The sequence below is a fragment of the Triturus cristatus genome, chromosome 11 (genome assembly GCF_964204655.1).
Source record: "Triturus cristatus chromosome 11, aTriCri1.1, whole genome shotgun sequence".
Taxonomy (NCBI): Eukaryota; Metazoa; Chordata; class Amphibia; order Caudata; family Salamandridae; genus Triturus; species Triturus cristatus.
The window spans coordinates 849,235,527-849,253,737 of NC_140594.1; the positions used below are offsets into that span (position 1 = coordinate 849,235,527).

General features: G+C 45.4%; 1 protein-coding gene across 5 annotated transcripts in view; it reads left to right on the forward strand.

Moving 5' to 3' along the window:
• UGGT1 (UDP-glucose glycoprotein glucosyltransferase 1) overlaps window positions 1-17,049 on the forward strand; it is an 827,334-nt gene extending 810,285 nt beyond the window's left edge. For all 5 annotated transcript variants that reach the window (XM_085634645.1, XM_085634646.1, XM_085634643.1 and 2 more), the window contains one exon: window positions 15,995-17,049. In XM_085634645.1, the coding sequence (XP_085490771.1) occupies window positions 15,995-16,020 (26 nt within the window). In that variant the 3' untranslated portion in view covers window positions 16,021-17,049. The remainder of the gene's footprint in view (window positions 1-15,994) is intronic.
• The last annotated feature ends 1,162 nt before the right edge of the window (window positions 17,050-18,211 follow it).

Here is an 18,211-nt window from a genome sequence, read left to right on the forward strand (position 1 = left end):
GTGGACTTGAACATCATTAGCTTCACACTCTTTATAATGGGATTTAAGCTTTGAATGCACACACTATTTCTGTGGAGACTTAAACTATATGATCTTCACCCGCTTTCTCTGTGGGGACTTGAACATCTATTTTGGCAAAAATGTAAGCAGCTAATCAAGCTCTGGGTTCCACTTGACCAAATTCCTTGGTTACATATGTTAATTTCTTTATGTGTTAGTTCCCTTATCTCCTAAGACTTTAAGCACTAATAAATAAGTTAAATACAGCTTTAAGTCTCTTCCTTTAAGCATGATATGATATTTTCTGGCACATTAACATAATCTGTCTTTAATGTGTACCCCTAGTATATATTCAGCAATTCATATATGAATAGATTATAGTGTTGTTTGTGTATATTGTTGATAAAATAAACATTTAGCCATGTGCCTTCGACTATATTCAATCACAAATAGTGTTACGGACTAGGTCCCCACAAGGATGGGAGCACGTGTTCAAGTCCCCACAAGGATAGTGCTGTGCGCGCGATTAAATAACAATATATTTGCAAATTTGAAGCAGGATCCTGTATCATGAATTTTTTCTTAACATTTTTCTGTTATTAGTGTGTTGTATAAACATTGGGAAAGGTTAGTCCCCACAAGGCAGGTATTCACACATAGTCCCCACAAGGATGGTAACGTGTGTGTGTGTGTGTGTGTGTGTGTGTGTGTGTGTGTGTGTGTGTGTGTGTGTGTGTGTGTGTGTGTGTGTGTGTGTGTGTGTGTGTGTGTGTGTGTGTGTGTGTGTGTGTGTGTGTGTGTGTGTGTGTGTGTGTGTGTGTGTGTGTGTGTGTGTGTGTGTGTGTGTGTGTGTGTGTGTGTGTGTGTATACAGGGCCTCTAAGAGTGGCACAAGGAGTGCTGCAGCTCTTAGAGGCCTGCCTGGGTCACAAAGCCCTGGGTACTTAGGGTACCATTTACCAAGGGCTGACATGTGGCCAAAGTTTGCCAATTTGGGTTTGGTTTGTTTTAGGGAAGGAACATAGGCCCTGGGCACCTGATTGGCAGGAGTCCAGGGCACACTCAGTCAAAGTACATTCACCAATTCAGCAAAAAGTGGGGGCATACCATGCAAGAAAGATGGCACTTTCTCACAGGCAGCAAGTAGGGAGCCAGAGATATTCCCCACCCCGTAAAGCAGGTGAGGGAGATAACTGCGAACCATGATAAACCCTTCCACAGCGTATGCTGGTTCATCAAACCCCTCAAACCACCAGTCGTTAAGTATTCGTAGGTGTGCAACTCTGAAGTATGAGTATGTCGGGGGGTAGCTATCCCATCCTCAAAGGTAGGCCTGCAGCACTTCCCCCCCCCCCCCCCCCCCCTCTGAGGTGACCAGAAGTCATGAAGACACAATGGCCACCGATGTTGGGAGGTTCTGGAGAGTCGACGGGGACCTTTTTGTTGTGGCTGAGAGGACTAGGTGATGCTGAGGATGACCAGGAGCCGTGCAGGAGCTGTCCCACGTCTGATGTCAGTGACTAGGTGGTCGGTGTCCAGCTGGAGCACCAGCAAGCCTTGGTAGCCACAACTAGTGTGGCAAAGAAGGAGCAACATTGGGACCAGCAAGGTCCAAGGGACTCACCAACAGCAGGAGAGTAGGCCCGAGCAAGCAGGGGAGCCCACTGAAGCAGTAGAAGACCCTCCGGAGGACCCACAGGCCAAAGGCACAGAAGTTGCAAGAGAACCTTGAGCAGCTCCCCAAGGATGGAGGCCTGCGGTGTAGAGGATGCAGTGAAGATGCTCATCTTGGCGGTAAGAGATACTGAAGGCTGGAACTTCTTGCAGCCCGAGGATCTCTGGAGTGCACAACCAACAAGCCTTGGCAACTGCAAGTCGACGCAGTGCACGGGGCTTTGGCCCAAGCTGTTCCAACGAGGTATACTGGCCTCAAAATTGCAGAGAAGACAGGTCAGGTCTCGAGGAAGTTGCAGAACCACCACCTGTATTGCTGAGCCTCAGGAAGTCTGTAGGACGACAGGAGCAGCAGACCAGTCAGCTTCATTGCGGTGCCTGCAGATGCAAGGGAGTGACTCCTTCACTCCAAGGGAGATTACTTTGGGGGTCCTTGGTGCCCACGGGTCTGTTAAAGAACCTGGAAGAAGCACAGAGACAGATGAAGAAGACGACGTGAAGAACAGTGAGACCAGGAGCAGCAGAAATCTTCCTTGGTGCAGTCTCTGTTCCAGTCAAAGTCCAACGAAGTCCAAGTCTCCAGACGGTTGAAGAGCAACGTAGTTTCAGGCTTGAGTCTTGTATAATGACGAATCTGAGGACCCACCCACAGATAAGCCCTTCAGTACCCTAGGAAAAGGGTTGGAACAACTCAGGGGTCCCTCCCAGTGGGGGGTGGACAGAGGGGAGGATACTCCCATATCCTTTGCCCAGTTGCGTGCCAGAGCGGGAGCCAAGGGCTCCCTGAACTGGCTCGAACTGGCGTCTGCAAGGAGGGCACCAAATGTGCCCTTCAAATCAGTCTGCCGCTGGCAAGTGCCCCCACCCCAGCCCAATAAACGAAGTCCTGTCTGGGAGGTAGCCACACGTCTTTGTGACTGGTAACAGATTGTTCTACCTTTCCCTGCTCGAGCTTGCCTCAGCAGGAGGGCAGAATAGTGTCTGTGTTCAGCAGCAGCACTAGCTTGCTGTCAGACCCTGAAGGGCTGTTATCTGGAGTACAGGGTGTACCCCAAATGAGCCCCCTATTACATGTAATCATACTTCCAACACTGGAATCGGTGTTGGGGTATGATTCCAACATGTTTGATACCACAAATGATAAGGTTCGTGCAGCCACTATGTAGTTAGACATCTTGTAATGACTGAAGTCAACTACATGTATTAGAATGGCTCACCGCACTTACAAAACCTGGAGAATCAACTCGGGGGTTGGTAGGGGTTTCCTGCTCATGCAGTGGCACCCTCAAACTTATAACCAAGCACTGTACCCTCAGGACTGAAGAGCCTGGCACTTGGGTTTTAAGTGCAGTGTCCTCAGATATAAAGAAATGGATATCTGTCATGAGAGGTACAAGCACCAACGCACAGAGGCGGCAATGGCAGGCCTGTAGTCGCAGTTTAAGTGGCACAATACATGCTGCACACCATGGGTGACTCCTGGTGTCCCTATGCACCTTAGTACCATATACTAGGGACTTACAAGGGTACACCAGTAGCCAATAGTGGAGATACAAAAGTACTTACAATGTCAATTTAGAGACGAAAGCACAGTGGCTGGGGTCTGGATTAGCAGGATCCCAGTATGACTAGGTTAAAAACACACTGACACCATGCAAAAAGTGGGGCTAATCATGAAATCAGATCCTACTTTCCTACAGTTAGTATCTATGTATATTTAATATGCTTTTTACAACACCTACACACCTTAAATGATGTCCTTTTACTCTTAGACTGTGCCGGATTTGGAGCACCTGCATTGCAGTGCAATTTGATATATAGAATTAAATCATCTGTTTAATGCTTACAGATGGTTATATGGTATTTTAATTATTTACCCTAGGAGGTCCACTCTTACCATCATGGGCACCCAGTGGGAGGCAGGATACGCCATCACCTGCCCCGCTGAAGGTCCATAACATCAGGCTTCTGGGTTCTTCAGATTGTTCAAAGAGGCTGCTCCCTCCCCTTCATGAATACCCCTCCACCTATGCCACTCACTTGCGACTGACTGACTGAGGACAATCTCTCCTTGCTATGCCAGGACAAGATGGCTCTCTTGGCCAAGGGAGTCATAAAGAGGGTTCTGACACCAAAAGTAGGTCGTGGTTGTCATTCCTGCTGCTTTCTGGTGCTCAAGAAGGACGGAGGCTTTCATCCTAGCCTAGACCTGCGTGCTCTCAATTTCTTCCTCAAGAAAGAGCAGTCCAAATTCTCACGATCGCAAAAGTCCACTCTGCCCCGGGAGACTGGATGGTTGCGTTGGACTTGCAGGACGCATACTTCCACATTCCTGTCCTGCCTGCCCACAGGCGTTACCTACGGTTCACAGTGGGCCATGAGCACTTTTAGTTCAATGTGCTTCCTTTTGGCCTTACCAACGCCCCTCAGGTGGGTATTCACCAAGGTGAGGGTGGTGGTTGCTGCTCATCTGCGGAGATGAAGGGTGCCAGTCTTCTCCTATCTCGATGACTGGCTGTTAAAGGCGGGCTCGCCCCAGTCTGTCATCTCCAACCTCCAGACTACAGCGAACCTCCTCCATTCGCTGGGGTTCACTATCAACATGCCAAAGTCACACCTGACAGCCCTCTCAGACTCTCCCTTTCATCTGAGCTGTTCTGGATATGGAGCAGTTTTGGGCCTATACTCCTGAACAGCGAATCCATGATATTTAGGCTATTAAACCGATGTTTAAGCCTCTATCCTGGATTTCTGTGAGACTGACTCTGAGGCTGCCGGGCCTCACGGCCTCCCGCATCCTGCTTGTGACACATGCCCACTGGCATATGCAGGCTGTACTTTGGGACCTGAAGTTCCAGTGGGCACAACATCAGAAGAATCTCTCCGACATGGTCCAGATCTCAGAGGGAACTGCAAAAATCTACATTGGTGGTTCACGACCCATGATTGGGTCAGCAGCTAACCCCTCTCCTTCACACCCAGATCTGATGGTGGTGACAGATGTGTCACTACTGGGATGGGGCGGCCATCTGGGAGAGCTGGAAATCAGAAGCCTCTGGTCTCCGGGGGAATAAACCTACTGGAGCTACACATGATCCAGCTGGCATTAAAATACTTTCTACCCTTCATCAAGGGAAGGATAATGCAGGTGATCACAGACACCGCCACCACCACCATATGATGCTTCAACAAACAGGGCTGGGTGGGGTCATGGACCCTCTGTCAAGAGGCCCTACGTCTCTTGACATGGCTGGAACATCAGGGCATATCCCTAGTGATTCAACACCTGGTGGGCTGTCTGAACATCAAGGTAGACAAACTCAGCTGAAGATGCTTAGTAGATCACGAATGGAGTCTCCATCCGGAGGCGGCACCAGGTTGCTTTCAGCTGTGGGGAGATCCTTGGTTAGATCTGTTCGACACCTACGTGAACGTGCAATGTCCATAGTTCTGTGCACTGGAGTTTCCATGCCGGTTCTCACTGGGAGTCACTTTTTGTTTTGAGTTAAGCTCATGCCTTCTGTACGCCTTTCCGCACATACTACTCTTGCCCAGAGTTCTCAAGAAGATCAGGAACGACCGGGCCCAAGTCATCCTTAAGGCTTCGGACTGGGCTTGGAGAGTTTGGTACCCTGAGCTGTCGAGCATGGCCATCAGTCCTCTGATAAGGCTGCTTCTTCAAGAGGATCTTGAGTCTAGCAGCAGGAGAGGGGTCTCCACTCGAATCTGTCAACGCTCCGTCTTCATGCATGCATATTGAGCTCCGACAGTTGACCGCTTTCGACCGTCCGCCAAAAGTCTGCACTGATATCTTGGTGGCCAGGCAGCCCTCCACCAAGGCTGTATACGCCTGCCGTTGGGGCAGGTTTGTGGCATGGTGTGAAGAGAAACCAGTTAACCCTCTTTCTGCTCCCCTTTCTCATGTCCTTCTCTTTATCCTTTCTTTTGCCCAGAAGGGCTCTGCTCAGGACATCCTAAAGGGCTATCTTTCTGCTATCTCAGCCTTTCTGCGGTTTCCTGATCAGCTTTCCCTCTCCATATCTTCTATTGTAAATAGGTTCTTAAAAGGTTTGCAACACATTAACACGTTCACCCTTTATCATGCCTCAGTAGGACCTTAATTCTGGTCTTAACCTTTCTGTGAGCCTTTGCACAATTATCCCCCCAGGCTCCTTACCATCAAGACAGCCTTCCTGGTGGCAATAACGTCTGCCTGGAGGGTCAGTGAGCTTCCAGCTTTGTTGTCCAAGCCACCGTACCTGAACATCCACCCAGACAAGCTAGTTCTTCACAAGAGAGCTTCCTTTCTGCCTACAGTTGTCACTCCTTTTCATGTAGGCCAATCCATCGCCCTGCCTATGTTTTACGCTCCACCACATCCCACCAAGGAAGAGGAGCAACTTCACTGCCTGGGCCCAAAAAGAGCTTTGTCGTTCTACCTTAACTGCACAAAAGAGTTCCGGGTGGATGACCAACTCTTTGCGGGGTGTGTCGGAGCAAAGAAGGTGAAGGCCGTAAAGAAGCAAGCCATCTCCCGATGGATCATGCTCTGCATTACAATCTGCTATGCATTGGCCAGGAAGTAACCCCCTGAGGGCTTGCATGCTCATTAGACCAGAGCGAAGGCTATGACCACTGTGATGGCATGCGGAGCTCCGGTCTTGGACATCTGCCAGGCAGCAATACGCTGGGGTGGCGTAACCTACCACCGCGCAGGGGTAGTGTGGGTAAGAAATCTGTGGCTAGATAGTCTCTATCAGATAAGGCGTGCCCAAAGATAAGTAACTTGTTCAACAGGAACACAGAACACAAGGCAAGAAGTCTGCATATAACAGGTCAAATCAAGAGAGTGCAGCCGAGACTAGGAACAATGGGTAAAACCGGAACAGAGATACAGGAAACAAGAGACAGAAACAGATAGTACAAAATAGCCAAAATGCAGGAAAATGGATTCAGGAAATAAGTCAAGCAAAATCAAAGAACAAGCCTGGAATGAGAGCAGCAGGAAGATTACAGAGCACAAAGGAAACTAAGCAGAAGTAATTTGCGAGCCGCTGCTCTCTGGGCTCAAAGGGCTGAAAAAGCTGGAGGCTCAGGGCAAGAGCACAACTGCATGGAGAGCACTTTGAGGAAGGAATAAACCTGGTGCAAGGAATCCGAGAACCACCTATGAAGGGAAGGCTGAACTGGAACTTTGGAAAGGGGAAGACCCGCAAAATCTGGAAGCACAAGACAGGAAATAGGAAAGCCAGGACTCTGCCCTCATACGGTTGAAGAGTGGATAAGCTCAACCTTATTCTAGGGAGCCAACAGCTGTGCTATTGTATACACACACACTTGTGTTTCATGTTATATGCTTGACACACCAATCATTTAGTGACCAATTATTGATTGACCTCATTTTCTCTTTCACAACAGGCCTTCATTTATGCTCCAAGGCAGGCAAGTAAGCCTGCACTATTTTGTTTTGATTTACTTTGTACCTCCTGTTTTGTCTTAGGAGAAACTGCCTGGTAGGACCAGGGTAACAGGACAGAGTGATGAATGGACGGAGGAGTCTGGTATCAGTACTGACGAAAGCACTGGACCCCAAGAGACCATCAAATGTGGGCTTAAACATGTCAATGTAGAGCAGGGTATAAGGACATTATATCACCTCAGAACACCATTACCAACTTTATAAATATACCAATGGCATCCTAAATTGAAGAGAAACTAGGGCGCCTACTAGATATTTTTGTGTTATAACTATCAGACCCCAGTCAGCAATAATATCAGAGGTGCTCCCTGAATATGGATGAACCGATCCTGGTTTATAGGAACCAGGAAGAGACCTCTGATGGATCATGACACCAATAGAGTGTGTGAGGGTCACAATAAAACACATTTGGGGTGTTGCTTTTGAAGATGCATTTATCCATTTGTAAGGGTACAGGATACTTATGAATAGTAGAGTATGATTTGGGAGATGGTATACTGTGATTGTCATACTTGTGAAAAACCTATCTCCTCCCATCTAAAGAGCCTCTGAGTACACTCCTTAGAACGTGTGTGCTTAAAGAGAGTAAGGCCACTACCCACTCTGTGGCCTAAGGTCCACTGCTTCGATAGTTCCCCAATGTTTCGACCTTTGACCTGGATCGCAGTAAAAGCAGGTTGCACGCTTCGTGGTCTCTTGAACAACTGCATTCTTCCTTTAGACCATGCCAGATTAAGCATGTGCGCTCTGCTGTGGGATTGGAACACAGTGAGCTCCACACCAAGGCGACCTTTGATATTTCATCCAGGTGTTGAAGGAGACTGTGAGAGATCTGAAGTGGTGGCTGGTCGACGATCAGTTGGATACCCCTATCCCTATGCCACACAGAGCTGACGGTCGTGACAGATGCATCGTTGCTGGGATGGGGAAGTCATCTGGGAGAGGTGGAGATGACAGGACTCTGGTCTCCGGCGAAGGCTCAACTTTACATCAACTTGTTGGAGTTGTGAGTGATCCGCTTGGCATCAAAAGCGTTTCTCTCGACCATCAAGGGTAGAAGGGGTACAGGCTCTCACAGACAACATGACCGTGATGTGGTACTGCAAGAAACAGGGTATCGTCGTATCGTGGGTCCTGTGCTGTGAGGCTCTACGTCTCTGCAAGTGGCTGAACACAGGGCATGTCCCGGACTGCTCAACTCCTGCCAGTATCTTTATAATCCAGGGTAGATGAACTCAGCTGATGTTGCCTGGTAGATCACATATGGCGCTGACCCTCGAAGGTGAGATAGGGCGTTTTCCAACAGTGGAGAACCCTGGGTTAATCTTTTTGCCACAGCAGAGAACAAACCGTGTCAAAACCCCTGCGCGTTGGACTCCTGTATGTCTTACCTCCCCTCCCCCCTCCTGTCCAGGGTGTTGAAAAGGATCAAGCATGATTGGGCAGAAATCACCTTAGTGGCTCCAAACTGGATGAGAAGAGTGTGGTGCCTGGAACTTCTGACAATGAGCACATGGCCTCTAATACGGTTGCACCTTCAGAGATCTTCCTGTTGCAGCAGCAGAGTTGAGTCTTACACCCGAACCTACACCTCCATGTATGGTAATTGATAGCTTTCGATCTCCCAACCACCCCCACCCCCACAAATGATTGGTGTCATCCTTGCAGCTAGGCATCCATCTGTTAAATTTATTTTGGCAGGATTCTGGGAAAATGTTGTTGTCTGGTGTTGCTCCCGACACAGCCAACCCTTAAATGCACAGTTATCAGGTGTTTTTCTGATTTGTTTGCCCTTATCCCAGCAAGGTATTGCTGCAGCGACATTTAAAGGTTACTTTTCGGACTTCTTACATTAACCGGATCAGCCATACTATTTCAAGATACTTGTGATGTGTTTTTTTGAAGGACTTGACCAACATGTTTCTGCCAAAACCGTTTGTGATGCCGCAGTAGGACCTTAAAATTGCGCGCTCCCTTCAAGGCAATGCACGGTTGGCCTCTTCACCTACTAAGTCATCACCTTAACATCAGCCAGGTGAGTGAGGGAATTCCAGGCATTATCCATGGTGCCAGCGAACACCTCTTTCTTTCCGGCTAAATTAGTTCTCCCGATAGAAGCGGCATTCTTACCCAAGGTAGTCATGCCCATCTACATAGGGCAGTACATCACTTTGCTGACTTTCTATGCACCTCCTCATGCCTCCAATGAAGAAGTGTCTCCATTGTCTCGACTCTGAGGGCCCTCAGCTTCTATGTTGGTCTGGCAAGGGAATACTTCAGGATGACCAACTGTTTGTCTGTTTCTCTGGAGCTAAGAAAGACAAAGTGGTGCAGAAGCAATCCATCTCCCGATGGATTGTGTTGTACAACAAGATCTGGTATGGACTGGCCTAAAAGCAACCCACAGAAGGTTTGCGGTTCATTTCATCTGAGCGAATGCAGCTATGACTGCGCTAGCACATGATGTCCAAAACTGGCACATCTGCCAAGCCGCTATTTGGGTGTCCCTCCATAGTTTATAAAGCTCTATTGTCTAGATATCCAGGTCCATCAGTATGGGCACTATGGCTGATTGACCTTGCAGGATTTCCTAGTCTGAACCATTCCACAGACCCACCACAGGGGAGGTGTACTACTTCTGTTCTGTTCAAAAGGTGAAGAATCTGCGGTTAGAAGTCTTATTCAGAAGATCTGGTTACTTAACTTTGGTAATGCCTTTTCTGGTAGAGACTCTAATTGCAGATTCCTTACTTACCCACCCTCCTCTTCTTTCTGGGGAATTGATTCACAGAGTCTATTAAGATCCCAATCTGGAAGTCTGCACACCATCATATTCTGATTTCAATGTCTCCTTGTCCATCGGCACGGCCAGAGATCCTAAAGAAAGGGACATCAGCGTGGAGCGATGGCACAGATATATTGTCCCTGACATCACATCCCGGGGCGGGAAGAACCAGATGCAGAACTGCATAATGTCACCTACTGACATGCAAGGAAATTGCTGTGAATGTTTTCAGATCTAGACTGATACTTCAGAAAATTCATAAGCTGAGGAATCTACGGTTGGATATTCTACCAGAAACTACGTTGCTAACGATAAGTAACTTGTTCTTCTGATAAAGACTTATAACGGCAGATTCCTCGCCTTAGAATATTCCTCGGGCGTCACACTGGATCCATAAAATCTTGAGCAGGACCTCTGCGTGCCGGTAGGTGGCATCGATCGGCTCCACATTGGCGCGGTCTGCTTCAGAAGTGACGTTGGCTGCCCAATAAGCACCACCCCAGAGCTGACATCAGTTTGGTCCATTTCTGCACTGCCTTGCTCTTTTTCACTCAGTTGAACCCAATGAAGAGCTGATCGTCCATCCAATGATCTTTGATGCGATCGAGGTAGCGAGAGATCTTCTTGGGCGATGTGATGGGGTCTCTCGTACTCCATAGAAGGATGAGGTGGAGCGAAAAATGTTGGCAGCGTGTTGTTCTGGCTGACTTGAGAGACTGGCCACCTTTGGCAGAAAAGAGGCAAATGTCCGAAGAACCAGTTTGGGGATCTGTGAAGACTCCCCACAACACAATGCTGCTTCCTCAACGACTTTACCACACATGCTGCAGACTATCTTTGGTTCTCCCATGATGATGATGATGATGATGATGATGATGATGACGACGACAACAAGGAGACCACTGCACTGATATTGGTTTGTATTTGAACCTACACAATGCTGGTGGCGTTGACAACTATCCAGAGACTGTTTGACTTGCCAGTGGTTTCCTCTAATGAAGAAAGCACCTCTTTCGCAGTTGGCAAATCGTAGGGCAGCTGAGGTGAAAAAAATTGCATTTACCTACTATGGAAACTAAAGCTAATTTGCACATAGACATTTTGCAGACTGGTCCTTCAACTTCTTAACCACTGCTGCCCTTAAGACCCTGCCAGAGGCCTTGATAGCACCGTGATCCAAGACGTGCTCAGCATGTCCAAAGAGGTAGTTTATTGCTTAGGCTTCATAAGCAGTCCCACAAGTAGCTTATTTCCAACTGTTTCCTTTGTCAGCTGATTAACTCATTTCTTCTGGGTTGTGGCTCAAACTTTACTGAGGTTTCCTGATATCCAAGCCTTGTGCATGCTGCTGGTGGTCCATGCCCCTTGGCTCATGAGGTCTTTGCAATGGAACCATCACATTCAGCTCTACTTTGGGGCTGCCTCTTGAATGACATTCTAGGCATCAGACAAGGCGCGCCAAGAATTTCAATGTTGGATAATGATGCAAACCTGATTTGCAGCAGACCATTCTTCCTATACCATTCAGACTTTAAAGTGGTGACAGATGCATCATCACTGCACTGGTAAGTCCACCCGGACGAGGTTGAGAACAGAGCTTTTTGGTCTCCAGTGCAGTAGAGGCACCACATCAATATACTTGAGCTGCGTGGCACCTGTGTGGCCCTGGATGCATTCATCCCTTCCTTCAGGAGCAACCCTTCCAGGTTCTATAAAAACAAAATAATGTCCATCAAGGTATCATTCATGAAAAGGAATAAAGTGGCATATAAAATACATTCAAACAGGCAATAAATAATAGACATCACAAAGACCATGCAAACAGAAATTACTTGCCAAAGTCGTATTTTAATGTAAAGGACACAAACCACTGATTTGATCAAAATGAATATTTGTGCTCAGTGTGAGAAAGTAAACACATATGACCTTGGTAGCCAATATATACAAGTAGTTACAGAGGGCAACAATATTCATAACATATGTAGCAATCCTTTCTCCTCTCTGCTTTGAAAAACAGTTTCACAATTAATCTTTATGGCCATATTTGTTAACAAAATGTCAACCTTCCAAAGGATATAGGGTCATCATCAGGATGTAGTGAATAAACTGAGGACACATCAGAGCCTTAAGCTTCATAGAGGGTAATTAATATAAAGGTTACAGTGGAACAAACCAGAAGAATAGAGCTCACATCAAAGAGTATAATGATACAGAGGAAAGCTGCAACACACACCATTAATCAATCAGAGAGCTTTCTTTGATTTATTTAAGAACAATCTTAAAAGTGTCACATACAAAGATATCAATTTAAACATCTACGTAAATACACTTAATATATTGGATGATAAAAAGAAAACAAAGTGTCATCCATTCAATGAATTTTGTTTGCATAGTACAAACTTCAAAACATTTCCTACATAGAAACAGACCAAATGATTTGGAAGCATACTCCGGAAAAGCTGGCTTTCTCTGGTGAAAACTATATAAAGAACTGGTTCAAAAAACATCTTGATTTGAAATGTATAATATTTACAGAAGAAAATAAAATGTTCTAGGATTAGCATAGAGGTCTCCTCAAGGGGCATTTTAAGACCGATGCTTCATCATATTGGCCATGGGGAAAGCAAAACTGGGATCTTATAGTTCCCAGACAAAATTTAGCTAGAAGTGACTTTTCCCCAGGGGCTCTTTACCCAAGTTGGGTATGGTTCAAGGTTTAATGACGTTTGGACAATGGCATAGACCACCAGTAGGGGTTTTCCCATCTCCTCAGGTGTCTATCAGTAACTCCTAAAAAGCTTAGTAGTTCAGGAGATCTACGGTTTTCTTAACGAATGGGGAGATTAAAATATTGTGATCCATCCTATCACTTTGGTGGTAGATTAGACATAATTTAGCTAAGCAATTGTGTTGCCTTTCTCGCAGTTCAAACAGTCTATGATTCTCTCCTAATGAATAGTGGTATGCTTGTTTGCCCAAACTGAGACCCAGAGTAATAATGGTGCAGCCTTAAATGAATCCGATACAAATGGGATTCCCAGTTCCTCATGTAAGAAGAATTAAGTTTATGGGGAACGGATAAGCAAATGCTGGCAGAATTAAATCTCCCCTACCTGTAACTTGGCAACATGACAATAGTCCTAAACTCCAGCACTATACTTTAAGACAGGTAAGTGTAGTATGCTTAGATTTTCTCTTGTGCTTGGCAGTGGGGGTGTTATTATAATGCTTCTGCTTAGCTGGTAGTTCCTGGTCAGGACCAGAAGTTGGGGTGTTGGACAGCTCGGCTGCATTAGCCAAGCTAGCTATAGGCTCTCCCTGTGCAACACAACAGAGGAATAGACATACTTGGAAAGCCGGACAAGTCCATTAAAAGATGCCTTTCCAACAAATCAATAGCCTTACTAATGAATACAACTTCTGTTGTCAGAAATTTGTGTAGGATCGGGCTGGTCCCATGCTGGTTTTGGGAGTTGGGACTTTCTTCTTACCCGTGTATTTTTTTTTTTTTTAAACAGCAGTGGTAAGGCCTTGTTCCAAGCTGTGGTGGATTGACAAGTATGAAGGGAAATAAATTATACAGCAAAGCATGTGGCCAAAGCCTTCACTAGTGCCCCAAAACATATCCTTCAGACAGCAGCAGAGCAAAAGCAACACCTTTCTTCTTTAGGGCCGTAGATGGAAAGCGTCCTTTTACAAACACCAAGAGGGTTGGCCCAGCCTAGCCGTGAATTACTACAGATGGGCCTGCATTTGGCCCTGGTGCGTCCTGCGCTGCAGCACCCCGTGAGCACCTGCTGACTCCACCACCTACCGACTGTCAGCAAAGCCGCAGGCAGCCTTGGATTTGGAGTCTGGTCCCAGGCAGGAAGAAAGTGCACTCCATCAAAAAATGGATCCGCCGTTAAGCTCCAACAATAAAATAAATCCAGTTTCAAATCAGGAGAAAGTGTATTTCCAACAAATGGGCACATTTCAGGTCTGCGATAGGCGGGTAAGAACTGCATAGGGAGATGGTGGTGGAACAGAAATCATACACTGGAACTGATGCAGCAGGAAGGAGCAGTGTCAAGGCTTGATTCCACCTTGATCAGACGTGCATTGGCTTTGTTCTCGATATACATGGTGGCCAAGGCAGATGCCTGCAGCTTTGCTCTTTCCTGCTGCATCTGTTCCAGTGAGTGGTTTTTTTTTTTTGCGTCCCCATCTGTCTGCGTCCCCATATGCCCAGAACTGTGCATGTAATTTCCTCATGTTTATTGCCTGAACAATGCAGGCACTTAGCAGAGTCTGTGCCCGATCTTTGTAGGCAACAGTTTGTGCATGGTTAAAATAAATTGGAGAGGACGTAGTCGCAAAACTTTGCTGCAGTATTAAAAAAAAAAAATGCAGATTGAAACTGGACTATAGATCCCTTCTCTGTGTAATGCATAAAATAGGTGGGACTGACATCATTGGTACCTGTGGTGCCTGTAGAGTCCTACTCTGTCACTTCCGGTGGGCGTCTTACAAGTTCAAAACTGGAGCAGCCCACTTACAACCTAGTGTTGTTGAACTGACAAATTTCCAGAACCAATGTGAATGCTGGACTGTTGTTCTTTAGAGGTGTTTGGGTAAAAGAAAAACCATACCAAAGGTAATACATTTGAGCCGAAAGAGCTAAAAGCATGAGGTATAATATCTTGTATGGATGTCATTGAAAACGTGCATGGTGTGCAATACCCTGCAGACCTAGGAGGGTTCCAGCGAAGATCTTTTGGTCTTATGTTAATGTACGCTTGTTCTTTTGTGAAAAAAAACGACTGGGGAAAAAAAGGTAATACATTTGTTTATTAAAGCCAAGTCAAATTAATTTATTGCATGTTTATAAACCCCTTGCGTCCCACTTTCCTCTATGTGGTTAAATGTACTGAGCACATTGAAAACCCTAATGTTTTCTAAGATGCCAATGCTCCTTTCTTGGAGTGGGAGCCTATTGTAGTTGTACTAGCTGTGCATTAGTCTCGCATCTAATGGTTGGGCATGGCAAAAAAAAAAAGTTTCAGGTATCTACCATAGGAATGGTCTGCAAGGTAATATAATGTCAACCGTTATTCCACAGTGCTCCGCATAGGAAAAATGTAAATGATTTATTAGCAGCATATTAAAGCCTTTTGACCACCAATGAAAAAAATCAGAACTAAAGGACATATACATGCATTGGAGATCAAAAAGACGCCAAATATTGGGACTGACTTTTGCCACCAAACACATACGCTGATTTGAATCATAGATGGTGACTAAGCAGGGAATATGTGGTCTGCTTTTTTTTTTAAAGTTTTGATTTTCGGTTATGGACTGAACACCATCCAGTTTCTGTCCTAAGTGTCATTGTTGATACTCCTGGGCGGACTTGCATGGAGTGTGTAGTTTGTTATCCTGTAGGATCATGAAAATACTCTATACAAGGGCAGTGCTTTTGTTTCAAGCCGAAAACCTTCAAAACGCAGGAGAAAGGAGGCTTCCTATTCAGTGAACTCATTGAGGTGCTGACAATGTACCCTGCTTCTAATGGTTTATGCTATAACATTGACAATGAAGGTTCTGGTACTGGATGTACAGAATTGTCCTAGAGTGAACAGTTTTCTAATTCTGACGTGGAATCATAAGCTGTTGAGGCACCAAAAGATGCCTTAATGTTACTCTGATCTTTCAAAAGAATCTTAAGCATGCACCACATTGCACTCCTGGCCCATTTGAAAAATCCCAGTGGTTACCCAATTAGGCACTTCTTCAAAAAGAATCAGAGGACAATTAAGACCCATCATTATTGTACATTTCTGAATATAAAAGTGCCTTCTCATTCTTCACAAAAAAGGTTTGTTAAATAAAATGTAAGTGGAAACCCTGGTCAATAACAGACATCAAACATCTCTTGTTATCAGAAGTATCTGCTGGTCTGACAAATGCTAGAATGTTTGGTGCCTCATAAAATAGTGTGTTTGTTTTACTTGTAAGTTATGTTTGATAATATCTTAGACTCACGTTTTCTCTTCCAATTATGTTTCCTTTCTGTAGATCATAAAGAGCATTCTGAATTATGATCCTGGACAAAGAAATGAAGACACTATTTAAAAGACTATTTTTATATCTAATGATGGGGTATTTTTTAACTTGGTGTCCCTTTCTTTTATTTTCTGAATGTCTAAAACCTGCTGTACAGTTGAATTGGCGGATGTGTGAGGCACTGTTGTATGGCACTGTTGTGTGTCTGTGTTTAGGAATGTGTGGAAATGTTTGCCTGTTGTTGTGAAGGTGAGTGTTCCAGGAGAGGCATGTGTTTTGCAACAACCTCCTTTCTTTAAAAAAATGTGTGTGTGTGTGTGTGTGTGTGTGTGTGTGTGTGTGTGTCGTTTCCACCACGAGCAAATGTTGAAGTACATTTCATGCTCACATTTTACAAAATTGGACTGAGATCCTGATGAAACTAGAAAAGCCTTCGTTGGTCACTGCATTGTCATTCTACATCGGCCACCTCTTCCAAAAACAACAATAGGAAAACTCAACATTGATGAGCACATTCTGATCTGGTTCCAGAGAGCAGCTTCGATGACCGTCATTTACTTACAAATAACAGGTTGAGTTCCTAATTTTATGATAGAGATGCATCTTACAGTACATTACAGGTTATGTAAATTGATTTACGAGGTCATTTAGTTTCAGTTTAATATTGTGAAGCTCCTCAACCAACCTCGCCAAGAAAACTCAACATTACCAATCAAGAAAGAAGATGAGTGATGCTGATGCAATCATGTTAGATTGGCATTTACTTTTTTTAAGTTGTTGCATAATATTTGCATAAAACCTGCTGACTATGACTGTTGAGATGTTTGAAGTTCTTCTTTTTGTATTGGTTTGTAAAAGAAGAAATCGACTCCTCCATTATGGGCTTTAGGCTGTTGGTAGCCTCTTAACTTTAAAATAGAATTGTCGAGCAATCCAAATGTGCATTGTATAAAAGGCACACTATTTTCTGCATTTTCACTTCCATTATCAAACTGTTGCTATTAATTTGAAGATAAACCAGCCTTATTTTGTTCACTATGACCCAATAAATTCAATTGTGTGCTTGAGAGACCCTCATAGCCCCCTTAATAACTGATAATCTCCCTGCTCTCCTCTGGCTAAACTTCTTTTGCACTTGTGGTTGTTTGTCTCGATTCTGACCATAACTCCATGAATGAATGGTTTATCCAGTAAGCGCTGGTCAAGTTTATCTATGTAATAGGGTGACAGTTCAGTATATTTACATTCAGAAAGTAATTTATGCGTTACTCCCCACTAAATCTTCATGACCCCTCAACCTCCCCCAAAACCATGATCTGCAGGTCTTTATCAACCTGCGACTCTCTCCTCTTGGGCTTTTTGTTTGTGTTTTTTGTTGTATACTTCTACCTGCAGATTCCTCACATTTTGAATATCTCATTCCTAGACTAGATCTGGAAACTCTTCCATAGCTCTTCCACACTGGTAGAGCATTCTGGCTCTGTATTGGCACCTGAAGCAATGTCTTGGTGACATCACTACACCCACTTGGATTGCCAGAGCCAGTTCCTTTTTTTCTGCACCTTCAGTGCAGATCCAGATCTTGCTCTTTGACGGTCCAGTCGGGAGTTCTTCACAGAATTAATTTTTCTCTCCAACTCAAGAGGTGCAGTGCGGAATTCCTTTCTCCCCAAGAGGTCCGGATTAAAACCATGCAGAGACTGTAAGGGCCTGATGTTATTTACAGACCATCACATCTTTAGCCTTTGGCATTTTGGCTCTTTGAGCAATTCAGGAGGCTAAGCTCTTCAAGGCCTGTGCCAAGGATGATCGCTGGACCAAATGCAATCCCAACCTCAAACGAGGTCTCTTGGGGCCCCAGCTCCCATGTCGAAGGAAAGAAGAAATAAATATAAAAAAGAGGAGAGATAATGCGCAAGAAATGCCAAGCGTAAGAAAGGTAAGCCCCCTTAGCTATCTCAGATCTGTTGCTGGAGCTGATGGAGATATCTCCCCCTTTGGAGCTGGCACTAACGATCCTCGCCCAACACCATTACTGCCTCTTCCACAACCACCTCAGGATTTCCTCTCTCCAGTGTTTCATACTCCAGGGGCAGATATAAGCTTTTTCTTGAATGCAATGTTTGAGAGCAATGGTCCCGATCCTCCACCCACCCACAAAGTGCCTTCGGACCCCCGTGGGAGCATATGAACTACCTACTTGGCTTCCCTATGCACCATTCACCCCTT